Consider the following 15,429-nt stretch of genomic DNA (forward strand, 5'->3'; position numbering starts at 1 on the left):
TTAAATCTAGCGCGAGATATGTAAATGAGGTCGTGGGCGGAGCGAATGCAAATGAAGTCAGCGGCCAATCCGATTTCCGGAAGGGAGGGGCGGGGTCTGTGGCGGGAGAGAGGCGGGGTTATGCAAATTTACGCCGCAAGGGGGCCCGACCCCGTTTCACTGTCGGACCGTGGGGCTGATTTTGGCACCCGGAAATCCCGCGTCGTTTTTTCCGCCCTGACTCGAGTGGCTTTTGTGACGTCATTTCCTGCGCGACGCCGTTTTCGCAGCGGCCATGGCGCTGAACGGCGGTGAGGCACCGGCGGGACCCCCGGGACCCCACCGGGACCCCCCCTCAGCACCGGGAATCACCCCGGAACCCTCCTCGCCACCGGGACCTTCCCCGGGCCCCTCCGTGCCCCTTCCCGCCCCTCCGAGTCTCCCTCAGCTCATCCCAGACTCCTTAACCCGCCCTCCCCGCGGTTTGGGACCCCCCCGGTAACCGAGACACCCTTCCCGGTAACCCAGACCTTCCCCCCCGGTAACTCAGACATCCCCCCGGTAACCGAGACTCCCTTCCCGGTAACCCAAACCCCCCACCCCGGTAACCGAGACATCCCCCCGGTAACCGAGACCCCCTTCCCGGTAACCCAGACCCCCCACCCCGGTAACCGAGACTCCCTCCCCGGTAACCGAGACCCCCTCCCGGTTCCCCCCCAGGCGCGGACGAGGCCGAGGCGCGGCGGGAGCGGCTGGACCGGGCGAGCCGGGCCATGGGGGCGCTGCTGCTGCGGGGGTACCGAATGCTGGGGAGCTGCTGCCCGGAGTGCGGGGTGAGCGGGGAGCACCGGGACCCCCCGGGAACCCCCGGGATCCTCGGGAACCCCCCGGGAACCCCTCGGGAACGGGGAGGGGTCGGAACGGGGGGAGAGGGGAGGAGGAGCCGGGACCTTCCTGGGATTGGGAATGGGCGGGAGGGGGGAGGGGTCCCGGGAATTTGGGGGTACCGGGACCCTCCCGGGAATTTCGGGGGTACCGGGGGGGGGTGGTGGAGGGGTCCCGGTGCCCCGTGACGCCCCCGGTGCCCCCCCAGACGATTCTGCTGCAGGACAAGGAGCAGCGGCTGCTGTGCGTGAGCTGCCAGGAGCCCGAGGGGGGGAACGGTACGAGGGGGGGAATTTGGGGCATTTTGGGGTGGAAATTGGGGATTTTAGGGGTGGGGGAGGGGAATTGGGGATTTTTTGGGGGGTGGGGGAGCGAAATTTGGGATTTTTTGGGGGGTGGGGGGCGGGAATTGGGGATTTTTTGGGGGGTGGGGAGGGGAATTGGGGATTTTGGGGGTGGGGGAGGGGAATTTGGGGGGAAATTGGGGATTTTGGGGGTGGGGGACGAAAATTTGGGGGAAAATTGGGGATTTTGGGGGTGGGGGAGGGAAATTGGGGATTTTTTGAGGGGTGGGGGGCGGGAATTGGGGGGAATTGGGGATTTTGGGGGTGGGGGAGGGGAATTTGGGGGGAATTGGGGGGTTTTGGGGTTGGGGGAGGGGAATTTCGGAGGAATAGGGGATTTTGGGGGTGGGGGAGGGGATTTGTGGGGAAATTGGGGATTTTGGGGGTGGGGGAGGGGAATCTGGGGGGGAATTGGGGATTTTGGGGGTAGGGGAGGGGAATTTGGGGGGGAATTTGGGATTTTGGGGGTGGGGAGGGGAATTTGGGGGGAAATTGGGGATTTTGGGGGTGGGGAGGGGAATTTGGGGAAAATTGGGGATTTTGGGGTTGGGGGAGGGAGAATTTGGGGGGGAATTGGGGATTTTGAGGGTGGGGGAGGACAATTTGGGAGGAAATTGGGGATTTTGGGGGTGGGGGGAAGAGAATTTGGAGGGAAATTGGGGATTTTGGGGGTGGGGGAGGGGAATTTGGGGGGGAATTGGGGATTTTGGGGGCGGGGGAGGGGAATTTAGGAGGAAATTGGGGATTTTGGGGGTGGGGGAGGAGAATTTGGGGGGAATTGGGGATGGGGGAGGGGAATTTGGGGGAAAATTGGGGATTTTGGGAGTGGGGAGCAGAGGGTGCCGAGGGCGGCAATTTGAGGATGGGGGTGGGGGGGGGGGCTGCAAATATTTGGGAGTTTTGGACCTGAAGCCATTGGGGGGGGAGGGGCAGAACCCCAAAATCTGCGGCCCCCCGACCCCCTCCCTCCCCTCCCCCGCAGCTCCGCGGCCCGAGCGCGGCTCAGCGGCGGCGGCGGCTCCGCGGGGAGCGGCTCCCGCTGCCCCCGGGGCTGACGGGGACGGCGCCGGGGCCGAGTTCCCCGCTTGTCCCGGTTCCGCCGGTGCCGGTGCGGATTTCCCCGGCTGTCCCGGTTCCGCCGGTGCCGGTGCCGATTTCCCCGGTTCCGCCGGTGCCGGTGCGGATTTCCCCGGCTGTCCCGGTTCCCCCGGTGCGGCGGTGGCGGCGGCGCGGGCGGCGCTGCTGCAGAAGCTGCTCTGGGCCTCCCGGGAGCTGCCCCGCACCGGCTCCGTGGACGGCAGCGCGCGGCTCTGCCGCCTCATGCGGGACTGCGCCCACGCCCTGCGGGGGCTGCGCGACCTGGAGCTGCCCGGGAGCGCCCCCGGGACACCCCCGGGACACAGCGAGCCCTCCCGGTGACACCGGGCCCCCCCCGGGACACACCGAGCCTTCCCGGTGACACCGGGCACCCCCCCCGGGACACACCGAGCCCTCCCGGTGACACCGGGCCCCCTCCCGGGACACACCAAACCCTCCCGGTGACACCGGGCACCCCCCGGGAAATGCCGAACCCTCCCGGTGACACCGGGCACCCCCCTGGGACATCCCCGGGACATCCCAAGCCCCTCCCGGTAACAACCGGGACCCCCCCGGTGACACCGGGCACCCCCCCGGGCACCCCCCGGGACACACCGAGCCTTCCCGGTGATACCGGGCACCCCCTGGAACACCCCCGGGACACCCCGAGCCCCTCCCGGTAACACCCCCGGGCCCCCCTGATGACACTTCGGGATCTCCCGGGACACCTCGAACCTTCCTGGTGACACCGGGCACCCCCCCGGGTCCCCCCCGGGACACACCGAGCCCTCCCGGTGACACCGGGCACCCCCCGGGACATCCCGAACCGCCCCCGGCGCCACCCCCGGGCCCCCCCCCGGTGCCACCGGTGCCGGGCGGGACGGACGCTCCACTGTGAAACGGAGTCGGGTGGTTTAAAGGGTTAAATCCCGGCTAAAGCTGGGCTGAAAATGGGCTAAAAACGGGGTTTTTGTGGGAAAAAATGGGGTGTCAGAGGGATTTGGGGTGGTGAAAATGGGGTTTTGTAGGAAATAAATCGGTGTAAAGTGGATTTGGTGTGAATTTGGGGGAAGGGTTTGGTGAAAAAGGGATTTTATAGGGAAAAAATTGATGTAAAAGGGATTTTATAGAGAAAAAAATTGGTGTAAAAGGGATTTTATGTGATAGAATTTAGTATAAAAGGGATTTGATATTAAAGGGTTTGATATAAAACGGATTTTCTAGAAAAGGATTTGATATAAAATGAATTTGGGATAAAAGGAATTTGCTATAAAAGGATCTCATAGAAATAAATTTGGGATAAAAGGGTTTGATATAAAATAAGTTTGGGGTAAAAGAGTGTGATATAAAATAAATTTAGGATAAAAAGGACTGGATATAAAATAAATTTGATATAAAAGGGATTTGTATAAAATAAATTCGGGATAAAAAAGTTGGATATAAAATAAATTTCGGATAAAAGGATTTGTTATAAAATAAATTTGGGATAAAAGGATTTTATATAAAATTTGGGATAAAAGGATTGGATATAAAATTGGGATAAAAGGATTGGATATAAAATAAATTTCGGGTAAAATTTATATAAATTTGATGTAAAATAAATTTGGGTTAAAAGGATTTGATATAAAATTTGGGGTAAAAGGATTTGATATAAAATTTGGGATAAAAGGGATTTGATATGAAATCTGATACAAAAGGGTTTGATATACAATAAATTTGGGATAAAAGGGTTTGATATGAAATAAATTGGGGATAAAAGGATTTTATATAAAATTTGGGATAAAAGGGATTCGATATAAAATCTGGTACAAAAGGGTTTGATATAAAATAAATTTGGGATAAAATGATTTGATATAAAACAGATTTGGGGTAAAATCCTTGTGACGAAATCGGAACCAAACCAAAACCTCAAACCCGCGGATTTCACCCCAAAATCGCCCCAAATTCCCCCGGGGGGGGGGGAGGGGCCGCACTGGGGGGGTGGGGGAGGGGCGGCCCCTCCCCCCTCTCCGATTTCCCACGGGGGGGGGAGGGGCGGGGCTGTCGCGACAATCGCGATCGCGGCGGTGTCAGGAGTGGGGGAGGGGCGGGGGGTGCGGGGCGGATTTTGGGGACCCCCCGGGGGGAATTTGGGGATTTTTGGGGTTTTTTTGGGGGGTCCATGGGGAGCGTCTGGAAGCGGCTGCAGCGCGCGGGGAAACGCGCGGCCAAAGTTCGGTTCAGGGCGCGCCTGGAGGAGCTGCTGCTGGAGGGGGGGGGCGGCTGGTGAGTGACCCCCCCCCAAATCCCAGAGACCCCCCCAAATCCCCTGGGACACCCCCAAATCCCAGAGACCACCCCCAGATCCCCGGGGCACCCCCAAATCCCCGGGGCACCCCCAAATCCCAGAGACCCCCCTGTGACACCCCCAAATCCCAGAGACCCCCCCAAATCCCCGGGGCACCCCCAAATCCCAGAGAACCCCCCCAAATCCCAGAGACACCCCCCAAATCCCAGAGAACCCCCCCCAAATCCCAGAGACCCCCCCCCAAATCTCAGAGACCCCCCCCAAATCATCGAGATCCCCCCCAAATCCCCGGGGAACGCCACAAATCACCGAGACACCCCCCAAATCCCAGAGCCCCCCCCTAAAATCCGTGGGAGCCCCAAACCCTTCCAGGATTTCCCCCAAATTCATGGGATCCCCCCCTAAAAAAACCACGGGACCCCCCCCAAATCCCGGAGACACCTCCCGACCTCCCGGGACCCCCCAAAAATCGGTGGAAAGTCCCAAATTCTTCCAGGATTCCCCCCAAAATTCATGGGATTTCCCCCCACCCAAAAAAAAAAACCCCGAGACCCCCCCCAAGAGTGGGGGAGGGACCCAAAACCCCCCACGGGAACCCCCAAATCTCTGAGACCCCCCCCCCAAAAAAAACCCCCGGGACCCCAAAACCCCCCGGGACCCCCAAAAAACCCCTCAAATCAACGCCCCCCCCCTCCCCACACCCCTAAAATCCCTTAGAACCCCCCCCGACCCCCCAAAAATCCCCCCCCGGTTCATTTTGAGTTGAAAATCTCCATAAATGGGGTCGGGCTAAAAATAACCCGGGGGGGGGGGGGAGGGGGCGAACCCCCCCCTTCCCTCCCCTCCCCCCCCCCGGGGGTGTCCGGTTTCCCCCCCCGCCCCAAATTTAGCCGCGACCCCCCCTCCGAGGGTGGGGGAGGGGAGGGGGGGTCAGTTTGGGGGTCCCTGGGGGGGATTTGGGGAGTGGGATGAATTTGGGGGTCCCGGGGGGGGGGGGAGGTCAGTTTGGGGGTCCCGGGGGGGGATATGGGGGTGTAGGATCAGTTTGGGGGTCCCGGGGGAATTTGGGGGGTGTGGGTTGAGTTTGGGGGTCCCGGGGGGAGGATATGGGGGTGTAGGATCAGTTTGGGGGTCCCGGGGGAATTTGGGGGGTGTGGGGTGAGTTTGGGGGTCCCGGGGGGGGTGATTTGGGTGGGGGGGCTGAATTTGGGGGTCCCGCCCCCCCAGGACCCCCGACAGAGTGACGGTGGTGTGGAGCCGGCGGCAGCGCAGGGTCTGCTCCAAGGTGGGGGTCGGGGGGGTTTGGGGGTCCTGGGGGGGTTTGGGGGTCCCCAGGGGGGTTTGGGGGGTCCCAGGGGGGTTTGGGGGGGTTTGGGGTCCCGGGGAGGTCCTGGGGAGGTTTGGGGGTCCTGGGTGGGGTTTGGGGGGTCCCGGGGGGTTTGGGGGATCAGGGGTGGTTTGGGGTCCCGGGGGTCTCAAGGATAATTTCGGGGTTCTGGGAGGGGGGTCAGGGATGTTTTGGTGGTTATGGGGGGGCTCAGGGATGTTTTGGGGGCTCAGGGATGTTTTGGGGGTTCTGGGGGGCTCAGGGATTTTTTGGGGGGCTCAGGGATGATTTGGGGGTTCTGGGGGGCTCAGGGGTGATTTGGGGGTTTCGGGGTGGCTCAGGGATGATTTGGTGGTTCTGGGGGGGGGTCAGGGATGTTTTGGGGGGCTCAGGGATGATTTGGGGGTTCTGGGGGGCTCAGGGATGTTTTGGGGGTCTCAGGGATGTTTTGGGGGGCTCAGGGATGTTTTGGGGTCCCTGACGGGGGGTGCAGCCCCGCAGGTGGCAGCCGGGCATCCAGAACCCGCAGCGGGGGATGGTGGTCTGGGTGGTGCCCGAGACCCTCGAGGTGGTCGTGACCCTGTACCGGGTACGGACCCCCCAAAACCCGGACCCCCCTTCAGACCCTCCCCCACCCCACTCCGACCCTTTTGGACCCCCCCTCCCCCCCAAGACCCCCCTGACCCCCCCTCCCCCCCCAGGACCCCCAGGCCACCACCTTCGATGACAAAATCTGGAACTTCCTCGTGGTCAACGTGAGGGGGGCGGGGGCACCCCAAAAACGGGGGGGGGGGAACCGGGGGGGTCCCCGGGGTGACACTGGGTGGGGGGACACCAGAGTCACCGGGGGTCTCTGGGGTCTCTGGGTGTCCCCTGGGTGTCCCCAAGTGTCCCCTGGATGTCCCTGCGTGTCCCTGAGCATCCCCTGGGTGTCCCCAAGTGTCCCCTGGGTGTCCCCAGTGTCCCCAAGTGTCCCCTGCATGTCCCTGGGCATCTCCCGGGTGTCCCCAAATGTCCCCTGGGTGTCCCTGGGCATCTCCCAGGTGTCCCCAAATCTCCCACGGGTGTCCCCAAATGTCCCATGGGTGTCCCTGGGTGTCCCTGAGCATCCCCTGGGTGTCCCCAAGTGTCCCCTGCATGTCCCTGGGCATCTCCCAGGTGTCCCCAAATGTCCCATGGGTGTCCCCGGTGTCCCCGGGTGTCCCGTGGGTGTTCCTGGGTGTCTCCTGGGTGTCCCCAAATGTCCCCTGGGTGTGCCCAAATGTCCCCTGGGTGTCCCGAAGTGTCCCCTGGATGTCCCTGGGTGTCCCCTGGGCATCCCCTGGGTGTCCCCAAATGTCCCCTGGGTGTCCCTGGGTGTCCCCTGGGTGTTCCTGGGTGTCCCCAGCTGTCCCTGCTGTCCCCAGCTGTCCCCGCTGTCCCCGCAGGAGTCGCGGGGGCGGCGCTCGGTGGTGGCCGCGGCCCCGCTGGAGTTGGGGCGCCTGGCGGGGGTTGGGGACACCCCCGTGTCACTGTCCCTGCGGCCCCGCAGCCGCAAAGTGACAACGGCCACGCTGCGGCTGCGGCTGCGCGGGCTCGTCCTGCTGGAGGGACACCCCACGTAGGCACCGGGGGGACAGGGGGACATTGGGGACACTGGGGACATTGGGGACACTGGGGACACTGGGGACATCAGGGACAGGGGGGACATTGGGGACATTGGGGACATCGGGGACATTGGGGACATCTGGGACAGGGGGGACATTGGGGGCATTGGAGGAATGGGGACACTGGGGACGTTGAAGGGACATTGGGGCATTGGGGACATTGGGGACATCAAAGGGACATTGGGGACATTGGGGACATCAAAGGGACATTGGGGACATTGGGGACAGTGAGGGGACACTGGGGGACATGGGGACAGGGAGGACATTGGCGACATCAAGGGGACATTGGGGGATGGGGACATTGGGGACACTGAAGGGACATTGGGGACTTTGGGGACATTGAAGGGGCATTGGGGACATTGGGGACACCTTGGGGACACTGGGGGCACACTGGGGCCATGGCTGGGTGGGGGGGGGGGCACAGTTGGGACATTGAGGGGACACTGAGGGGTCACAGTGGGGACACTGAGGGGTCACAATGACTTTGGGGACACGGGGGGGGGGGCTCGGGGACGCCCTGGGGACACTGTCCCCCCCCCCAGGGACGAGGACATGCGGAGTGTCACCAGCCTGAGCCCCCCCGGGGACGTGGCCGACCTGGGGGACTTCGAGAGTGACCCCGAGGACGAGGGGGGCGCCCCCCCCGCGCCCCCAGGTGGGTCCCCAATGTCCCCAAGGTGTCCCCAAGGTGTCCCCCCAATGCCGGGGGTGGCTCTGGGGGGGACACACGAGCCCAGCCCCCCCCCCGCGGGTCCCTGACCCTCCTCTCCCCCAGCGCCCCCCCCCAGCGGGGACCCCCCGAATTTGGGGACCCGGAGGGACCCCCCGGAGCCGGGGGGGGACCCAGAGACCCCCCCCGAAATCAGCGCCGTGAGTGGGGGAGGGGTTCGGGGACCCTGAATTGGGGGAGGGGGAGGGGGGGGAGTTTGGGGACCCCTGAATTGGGGGAGGGGGAGGGGGGGGAGTTTGGGGACCCCCTGAATTGGGGGAGGGGGAGGGGGGGGAGTTTGGGGACCCCCTGAATTGAGGGGGGGGTCCCATGGGGGTGGGGGGGGTTGGGGCCGTTCCCCCTCCCCCATTTTGGGGCTGGGGGGGTCTCTGGGTGCTGGGGGGGGGTCTGTGGGTTTTGGGGGGTCTCTGGGATTTGGGGGGGTCTGTGGGTTTTGGGGGGTCTCGGTTCTGGGGGGGTCTCTGGGTTTTGGGGGGGGTCTCTGGGTTTTGGGGGGGGTCTCTGTGTTTTGGGGGGGGTCTCTGGGTTTTGGGGGGGGCTCTGGGTTCTGGGGGGGGTCTCTGGCTGTTGGGGGGGTCTCTCTGAGCTGACCCCCCCCCGTGCCCCCCTCAGGACCCCCCCGGGGGTCGCGGGGCGCTCCTGGCCTGGTGCCGGGGGGTCACGGCCGGGTACCGGGGGGTCGCCGTCACCGATTTCGGGGGGTCCTGGAGCAGCGGGTTGGGGTTCTGCGCCCTCCTGCACCGGCTGAGACCCCGAGAGATGTGAGGGGGGGGCTGGGGGGGCGGGGAGGGGACACGGGGGGGGGTCCTGGAGGGTTTGGGGGGGTCCTGGGGGGGTCCTGGAGGGTTTGGGGGGGTCCTGGAGGGCTTGGGGGGGACATGGGGGGGGTCCTGGGGGGTTTAGGGGGTCCTGGGGGGGTTCTGGAGGGTTTGGGGGGGACATGGGGGGGAGTTCTGGAAGGTTTGGGGGGTCCTGGAGGGTTTGGGGGGGTCCTGGAAGGTTTGGGGGGTCCTGGGGGGTTTGGGGGGGTCTTGGGGGATTTGGGGGGGTCCTGGAAGGTTTGGGGGGCTGACAGGGGACAGAGGGGACACCCAGGAGGGGACTGGGGGGTCCTTGGGGGGTTTGAGGAGCAATTTTTGGGGGCCACCCATGGGTGATGGGGGGGTCAAGGCACCCCGGGGATGTTGGGGGGACCCCTTGGGTGTGGGGGTGAGCACTGGGGGGCGTTTGTGTCACTTGGGGACCCCCTCAGTGACCAAAGACCCCCCCCCAATGTCCCCCCCCTCCCCACCCCACAGTGACTTCGAGGCTCTGGACCCGCGGGACCCCCGGGGCAACAACAAACGGGTGCGTGGGGGGGGTGGGGGGCGCGGGGGGCTCCAGGGATGGAGACCCCCCCCCCCACTGACTGCCCCCCCCCCCAAATCCGTACCTCCCCCGCCCCTCCCCCCACAGGCCTTCGACGCCTTCGCGGCCCTGGGGGTCCCGCGGCTCCTGGACCCCTCGGACATGGAGACCCCCGACCCCCTGGGGGTCATGACCTTCCTCAGCCAGGTCCGAGCGATCCTGGGGACCCCCCCGGGGACCCCCCCGGACCCCCGGAGTGACATCGCCGAGGGGGGGCCCCAAATTACCCCCCCCGGGACCTCCCCGGAACCCCAAATCAGCGTCAGTGAGGGGGGGCCCCAAACGGCCCCCCCCAACCCCCGGAGCGGCTCCAGCGAGGGGGGGCCCCGAGAGACCCTCCAGGACCCCCAGAACCCCCCGGAAACCCAAACCAGGACCCCCCCGGACCCCCAGAGTGAGGTCACCGAGGGGGGGCCTCAAACGACCCCTCCCGGGACCCCCCCGGAACCCCAAATCAGCGTCACCGAGGGGGGGGCCCAAGAGCCCCCCCGGGACCCCCAGACTCCCCCAGAGACCCAAACCGAGACCCCCCCGGACCCCCAAATCAGCGTCAGTGAGGGGGGGCTCCAAACGGCCCCCCCGGACCCCCGGAGTGACGTCACCGAGGGGGGGTCCCAAATTACCCCCCCCGGGACACCCCCGGACCCCCAGAGTGACGTCATTGAGGGGGGGCCCCAAACGACCCCTCCCGGGACCCCCCCGGACCCCCAAATCGGCATCAGCGAGGGGGGGCCCCAAACGACCCCGCCCGGGACCCCCCCGGACCCCCAGAGTGACGTCATTGAGGGGGGCCCCCAAACGACCCCTCCCGGGACCCCCCCGGAACCCCAAATCAGCGTCACCGAGGGGGGGCCCCAAGAGCCCCCCCAGGACCCCCGGACCCCCCCAGAGACCCAAACCGGGACCCCCCCGGACCCCCAAATCAGCATCAGTGAGGGGGGGCTCCAAACGACCCCTCCCGGGACCCCCCCGGACCCCCAGAGTGACGTCACCGAGGAGGAGCCCCAAGAGACCCCCCCAGCCCCCCCCCAGCTCGGCCCCACCGAGGGGGGGCGCCCCCAGACCCCCCCGTGGAGGGGGAGCCCCCCCAGGACCCCCAGACTGACCCAGCCCAGGGGGGACCCCCACTCAACCTCCCCCGGGACCCCCAAAATGAGGCTGGGGAGGGGGGGGGCTCCCCCCAGCCTCTCCAGGACCCCCCCCCAGCCTTTGGGGAGGGGGCGGCCGGGCCCGGGCCCCCCCCCCGGCCCGTGGGGGTGGGGAGGGGTCTCCCCACGCCCCCCCCCCGCTCCAGGAGCCTCCCCCGCCTGCGGGACCCCCCCCCGAAGGTGAGACCCCCCCCCAGAGCCCCCCTAAGCCCCCCCAGGGTGGCCCCCCCTGACCCCCCCCCTCTGTCCCCAGGGTGACGCCGCGGGACCCCCCCGGGGGGATTCGGGGTCACCCCCGTGTCCCCCCCCAGAGACCCCCAGGGAGCCCCCGGAGCCCCCCGAGGAGGAGAGCGGGGTAGGGGGCACGGGGGGGACACCTTGGGGACACTGGGAGGGACCTTGGGGACAATGGGGGACACGGGAGGAGGGCAGAGACAGCCACGGGTGGCCCTGGGGTGACCCCGGTGTCCCCGCGGTGACAGGGACAGTGGGTGGCCCTGGGGTGACCCCAGGGGTGACCCCGGTGTCCCTGGGGTGACAGGGACAGTGGGTGGCCCTGGGGTGACCCTGTGGGTGACCCCGGTGTCCCCGCGGTGACAGGGACAGTGGGTGCTGGCCGAGCTGGTGGCCCTGGGGTGACCCCGGTGTCCCCATGGGTGACAGGGACAGTGGGTGGTGGCCGAGCTGGTGGCCCTGGAGCAGGACCAGGCCCGGTTGGACGCTCAGGCCCCGGCGCTGGAGCGGGAACTGCGGGCGCTGATGGACAGCGGTGAGGGGACATGGGGACACGGGGACATTGGGGACATTTGGGACATTTGGGAATTGGGGACAGCGTGGGGACATGGGGACACCGGAGGCACACGACCCACGATATCCCCCTGTCCTGCTGGTGTCCCCATGATGTCCCCAATGCCCCCCAATGTCCCCTATGTACCCGATGTCCCCAATGTCCTGATGTCCCCACGATGTCCCCAATATCCCACAATGTCCCCACAATGTCTCAAATACCCCTCAACATCCCTCTAATGTCCCCGATGTCCCCAATACCCGCCAATGTCCTCAGTATCCCCCCGATGTCCCCAACGTGTCCCCAATATCCCCCTGATGTCCCCAATGTGTCCCTGATGTCCCCAATGTCCCCGTGTCCCCAATATACCTCCAATGTCCCCGTGTCCCCAATATCCCTCCGATGTCTCTGCTCTCCCCGATGCCTCCAATGTCCCTGTGTCCCCAATATGCCCCGATGTCCCCGATGTCCCCAACGTGTCCCCAACATGTCCCCGATGTCCCCAACGTCCCCGTGTCACCAATATCCCCCAATGTCCCCACTCTCCCCGATGTCCCCAATCCCCCCGATGTCCCCAACGTGTCCCCGATGTCCCCAACGTCCCCGTGTCCCCAGTGTCCCAGTGTCCCCAATATCCCCCTGATGTCCCCAATGTCCCCGTGTCCCCAACGTGTCCCTGATGTCCCCAATATCCCCCCGATGTCCCCACTCTCCCCGATGTCCCCAACGTCCCCGTGTCCCCAATATCCCCCTGATGTCCCCGCTCTCCCCAGTGTCCCTGATGTCCCCAACGTGTCCCCAACGTCCCCGTGTCCCCAATATCCCCCCGATGTCCCCGCTCTCCCCGATGTCCCCAACGTCCCCGTGTCCCCAATATCCCCCTGATGTCCCCGCTCTCCCCAGTGCCCCCGATGTCCCCAACGTGTCCCTGATGTCCCCAATATCTCCCCGATGTCCCCACTCTCCCCAACGTCCCCGTGTCCCCAATATCCCCCCCATGTCCCCGCTCTCCCCGATGTCCCCAACGTCCCCTTGTCCCCAATGTCCCAGTGTCCCCAATATCCCTCCGATGTCCCCGATGTCCCCGTATCCCCAATATCCCCCCGATGTCCCCAACGTGTCCCAAATATCCCCGATGTCCCCACTCTCCCCAGTGTCCCCAATATGCCCCCATGTCCCCACTCTCCCCGATGTCCCCGATGTCCCCAACGTGTCCCCGATGTCCCCAATGTCCCCGTGTCCCCAATATCCCCCCGATGTCCCCAATGTCCCCGCGTTCCCAATATCCCCCCGATGTCCCCAACGTGTCCCAAATATCCCCCCGATGTCCCCACTCTCCCCACTCTCCCCACTCTCCCCGATGTCCCCGATATCCCCAACGTGTCCCTGATGTCCCCAACGTCCCCGTGTCCCCAATATCCCCCCGATGTCCCCACTCTCCCCGATGTCCCCAATCCCCCCGATGTCCCCGATGTCCCCAACGTGTCCCCGATGTCCCCAACGTGTCCCCAATATCCCCCTGATGTCCCCAATCCCCCCGATGTCCCCAACGTGTCCCCGATGTCCCCAACGTCTCCGTGTCCCCAATATCCCCCCGATGTCCCCAGTGTCCCCGCGTCCCCAATATCCCCCCGATGTCCCCAATGTCCCCAACGTGTCCCCAATGTGTCGCCAGGCGCGGACCCCGCCCGCGAGGAGCGGCTGCTCCGGGAGTGGTTCTCGCTGGTGCAGCGCCGCAATTTGCTGGTGCGGCGCCAGGACGAGCTGCAGCTGCTGTGAGGGGACAGCGGCGACACCGCGGCGACATCGCGGTGACATCGCCACCTCCACCCCGTGTCCCCTCCCTGTGTCCCCCCGTCCGCCAGGGGACCCTGGGGACGCTGCGGGGGGGGCTCTGCCAGCCCCGGTGACACCGCCTTGTCCCCTCTGTCCCCCTGTCCCCCTGTCCCTCTGTCCCTCTGTCCCTTTGTCCCCCTTGTCCCCCCTGTCCCCTCTGTCCCTCTGTCCCTTTGTCCCCCCTGTCCCCCCTGTCCCTCTGTCCCCTCTGTCCCTTTGTCCCCCCTGTCCCCCCTGTCCCCCTGTCCCCTCTGTCACCCCAGGGCGCAGGAGCGGGACCTGGAGCGGCGCTTTGAGCTGCTGAGCCGGGAGCTGCGGGGGCTGCTGGGGACAGAGGGTGCGACAGGGGACAGGGGACATTGGGGACATCGGGGGGACACTGGGGACAGTGGGTGACACTGGGGGGACACAGACATCGAGGGGACACTGGGGACAGACAATGTGACACTGGGAATGGAGTGGGGGGACACTGGGGACGGTGGGTGACACTGGGGGGACACAGAGACATCGAGGGGACACTGGGGACATTGGGAACGGGGATATTGGGACATCGAGGGGACATCGGGGGGGACGTTTGGGACATCGAGGGGACACTGGAGACAGAGGGTGTGACACTGGGAATGGGGGGGGACACTGGGGGAACACAGAGACATCGAGGGGACACTGGGGACATTGGGAACAGGGATATTGGGACATCGAGGGGACACTGGGGACATTGGGAACGGGGATATTGGGACATCGAGGGGACACTGGGGACATTGGGAACGGGGATATTGGGACATCGAGGGGACACTGGGGACAGAGGGTGCGACACTGGGAATGGGGGGGGGGACACTGGGGACGGTGGGTGACACTGGGGGGACACAGAGACATCGAGGGGACACTGGGGACATTGGGAACGGGGATATTGGGACATCGAGGGGACACTGGGGACATTGGGAACGGGGATATTGGGACATCGAGGCGACACTGGGGACAGGGGGACATCGGGGGGGACGTTTGGGACATCGAGGGGACACGGGGGACACTGGAGACAGGGGAAGACGGGGGGACATTGGGAACGCTTGGGGACATTTGGGGACACGGACACGGCGGGTTCCGGGCACAGAAGGAGCCACCGGGGAAGGGGGGCGGGGGGGGGACGACAAAGGGCTTTGGGGACCTTTTGGGGGACATTTGGGGACCCCCCAGAGTGGCAGAAGCCGCCGGCGCAGCGGCAGCGCGAGCAGCTCTTACTGGAGGAACTGGTGGCACTGGTGAACCGGCGGGACCGGCTGGTGCGGGACCGGCACCGCCGCGAGTCCAGGTGGGGACACCGGGGGACACCGGGGGGACAGCGGGGGGACAGCGGGGGACAGCGGGGGACAGCGGGGGGACACCGGGGGGACAGCGGGGGGGGGTCCCGGGGGTCTCAGGGGGTCCCGGGAGGCGTTTGGGGGTTCAGGAGCAATTGCAGGGGTGGCGCAGGGAGTTCCTGGGGGGGTTTTGGGGCTCTTGGGGTGGATGGGGAGGGGTCGGGGGGGATCCTGGGGGGGGTCCTGAGGGATTTTTGGGGGGTCCGGCCCTGCCCGACGCCCCCCGACCCCCGCAGGGCGCAGGAGGAGGATGAGGAGCTGCGGAGGAGCCTCGAGCTGCGGCGGCGCCGCTGCGGCCGCAGGGAAACGTGTGGGATCTGCTGAGGGACTCCCGGGACCCCCAAAACCCCACCGGGACAAACCCCGGGATCCCCAAAACCCCACCGGGACAAACCCCGGGACCCCCAAAACCTCCCCAGGACCCCCAAAACCTCCCCGGGACAAACCCCAGGACCCCCAAAACCCCCGGGACAAACCTCAGGACCCCCAAAACCCCCGGGACAGACAAACCCTGGGACCCCCAAAACCCCACCGGGACAAACCCCGGAACCCCCAAAACCCCCAGGACAAACCTCAGGACCCCCAAAACCTCCCTGGGACCCCCAAAACCTCCCCGGGACA

At 65.7% G+C, this 15,429-nt stretch overlaps 2 protein-coding genes across 5 annotated transcripts; both read left to right on the plus strand.

Annotated features, from left to right (window-relative positions):
• Window positions 1-134: 134 nt before the first annotated feature.
• On the plus strand, window positions 135-2,712 carry ZNRD2 (zinc ribbon domain containing 2). 4 transcript variants are annotated; one of them, XM_072920505.1, is made up of 5 exons: window positions 135-290; window positions 700-812; window positions 1,073-1,142; window positions 2,191-2,321; window positions 2,361-2,712. In XM_072920505.1, the coding sequence occupies exons 1-5, from the start codon at window positions 275-277 to the stop codon at window positions 2,625-2,627; spliced, it is 597 nt and encodes a 198-aa protein (XP_072776606.1). In that variant the 5' UTR covers window positions 135-274; the 3' UTR covers window positions 2,628-2,712. The 4 variants fall into 4 exon arrangements, with proteins under 4 accessions (XP_072776606.1, XP_072776608.1, XP_072776607.1 ...); XM_072920507.1 differs by having other exon boundaries at window positions 2,191-2,269; window positions 2,354-2,712; XM_072920506.1 differs by having other exon boundaries at window positions 2,191-2,288; window positions 2,337-2,710.
• A 1,621-nt stretch (window positions 2,713-4,333) lies between these two features.
• On the plus strand, window positions 4,334-15,299 carry EHBP1L1 (EH domain binding protein 1 like 1). Its single transcript, XM_072920206.1, has 17 exons — window positions 4,334-4,550; window positions 5,800-5,857; window positions 6,393-6,488; window positions 6,601-6,654; window positions 7,327-7,499; window positions 8,088-8,200; window positions 8,321-8,415; window positions 8,888-9,036; window positions 9,574-9,622; window positions 9,731-10,613; window positions 10,667-11,010; window positions 11,084-11,185; window positions 11,494-11,599; window positions 13,293-13,392; window positions 13,717-13,790; window positions 14,645-14,759; window positions 15,045-15,299. Exons 1-17 carry the CDS (start codon window positions 4,447-4,449, stop codon window positions 15,130-15,132), a joined length of 2,703 nt encoding a protein of 900 aa, XP_072776307.1. The 5' UTR covers window positions 4,334-4,446; the 3' UTR covers window positions 15,133-15,299.
• Window positions 15,300-15,429: the final 130 nt, after the last annotated feature.

Source organism: Taeniopygia guttata, chromosome 31 (assembly GCF_048771995.1).
Source record: "Taeniopygia guttata chromosome 31, bTaeGut7.mat, whole genome shotgun sequence".
In the NCBI taxonomy this organism is placed as follows: domain Eukaryota; kingdom Metazoa; phylum Chordata; class Aves; order Passeriformes; family Estrildidae; genus Taeniopygia; species Taeniopygia guttata.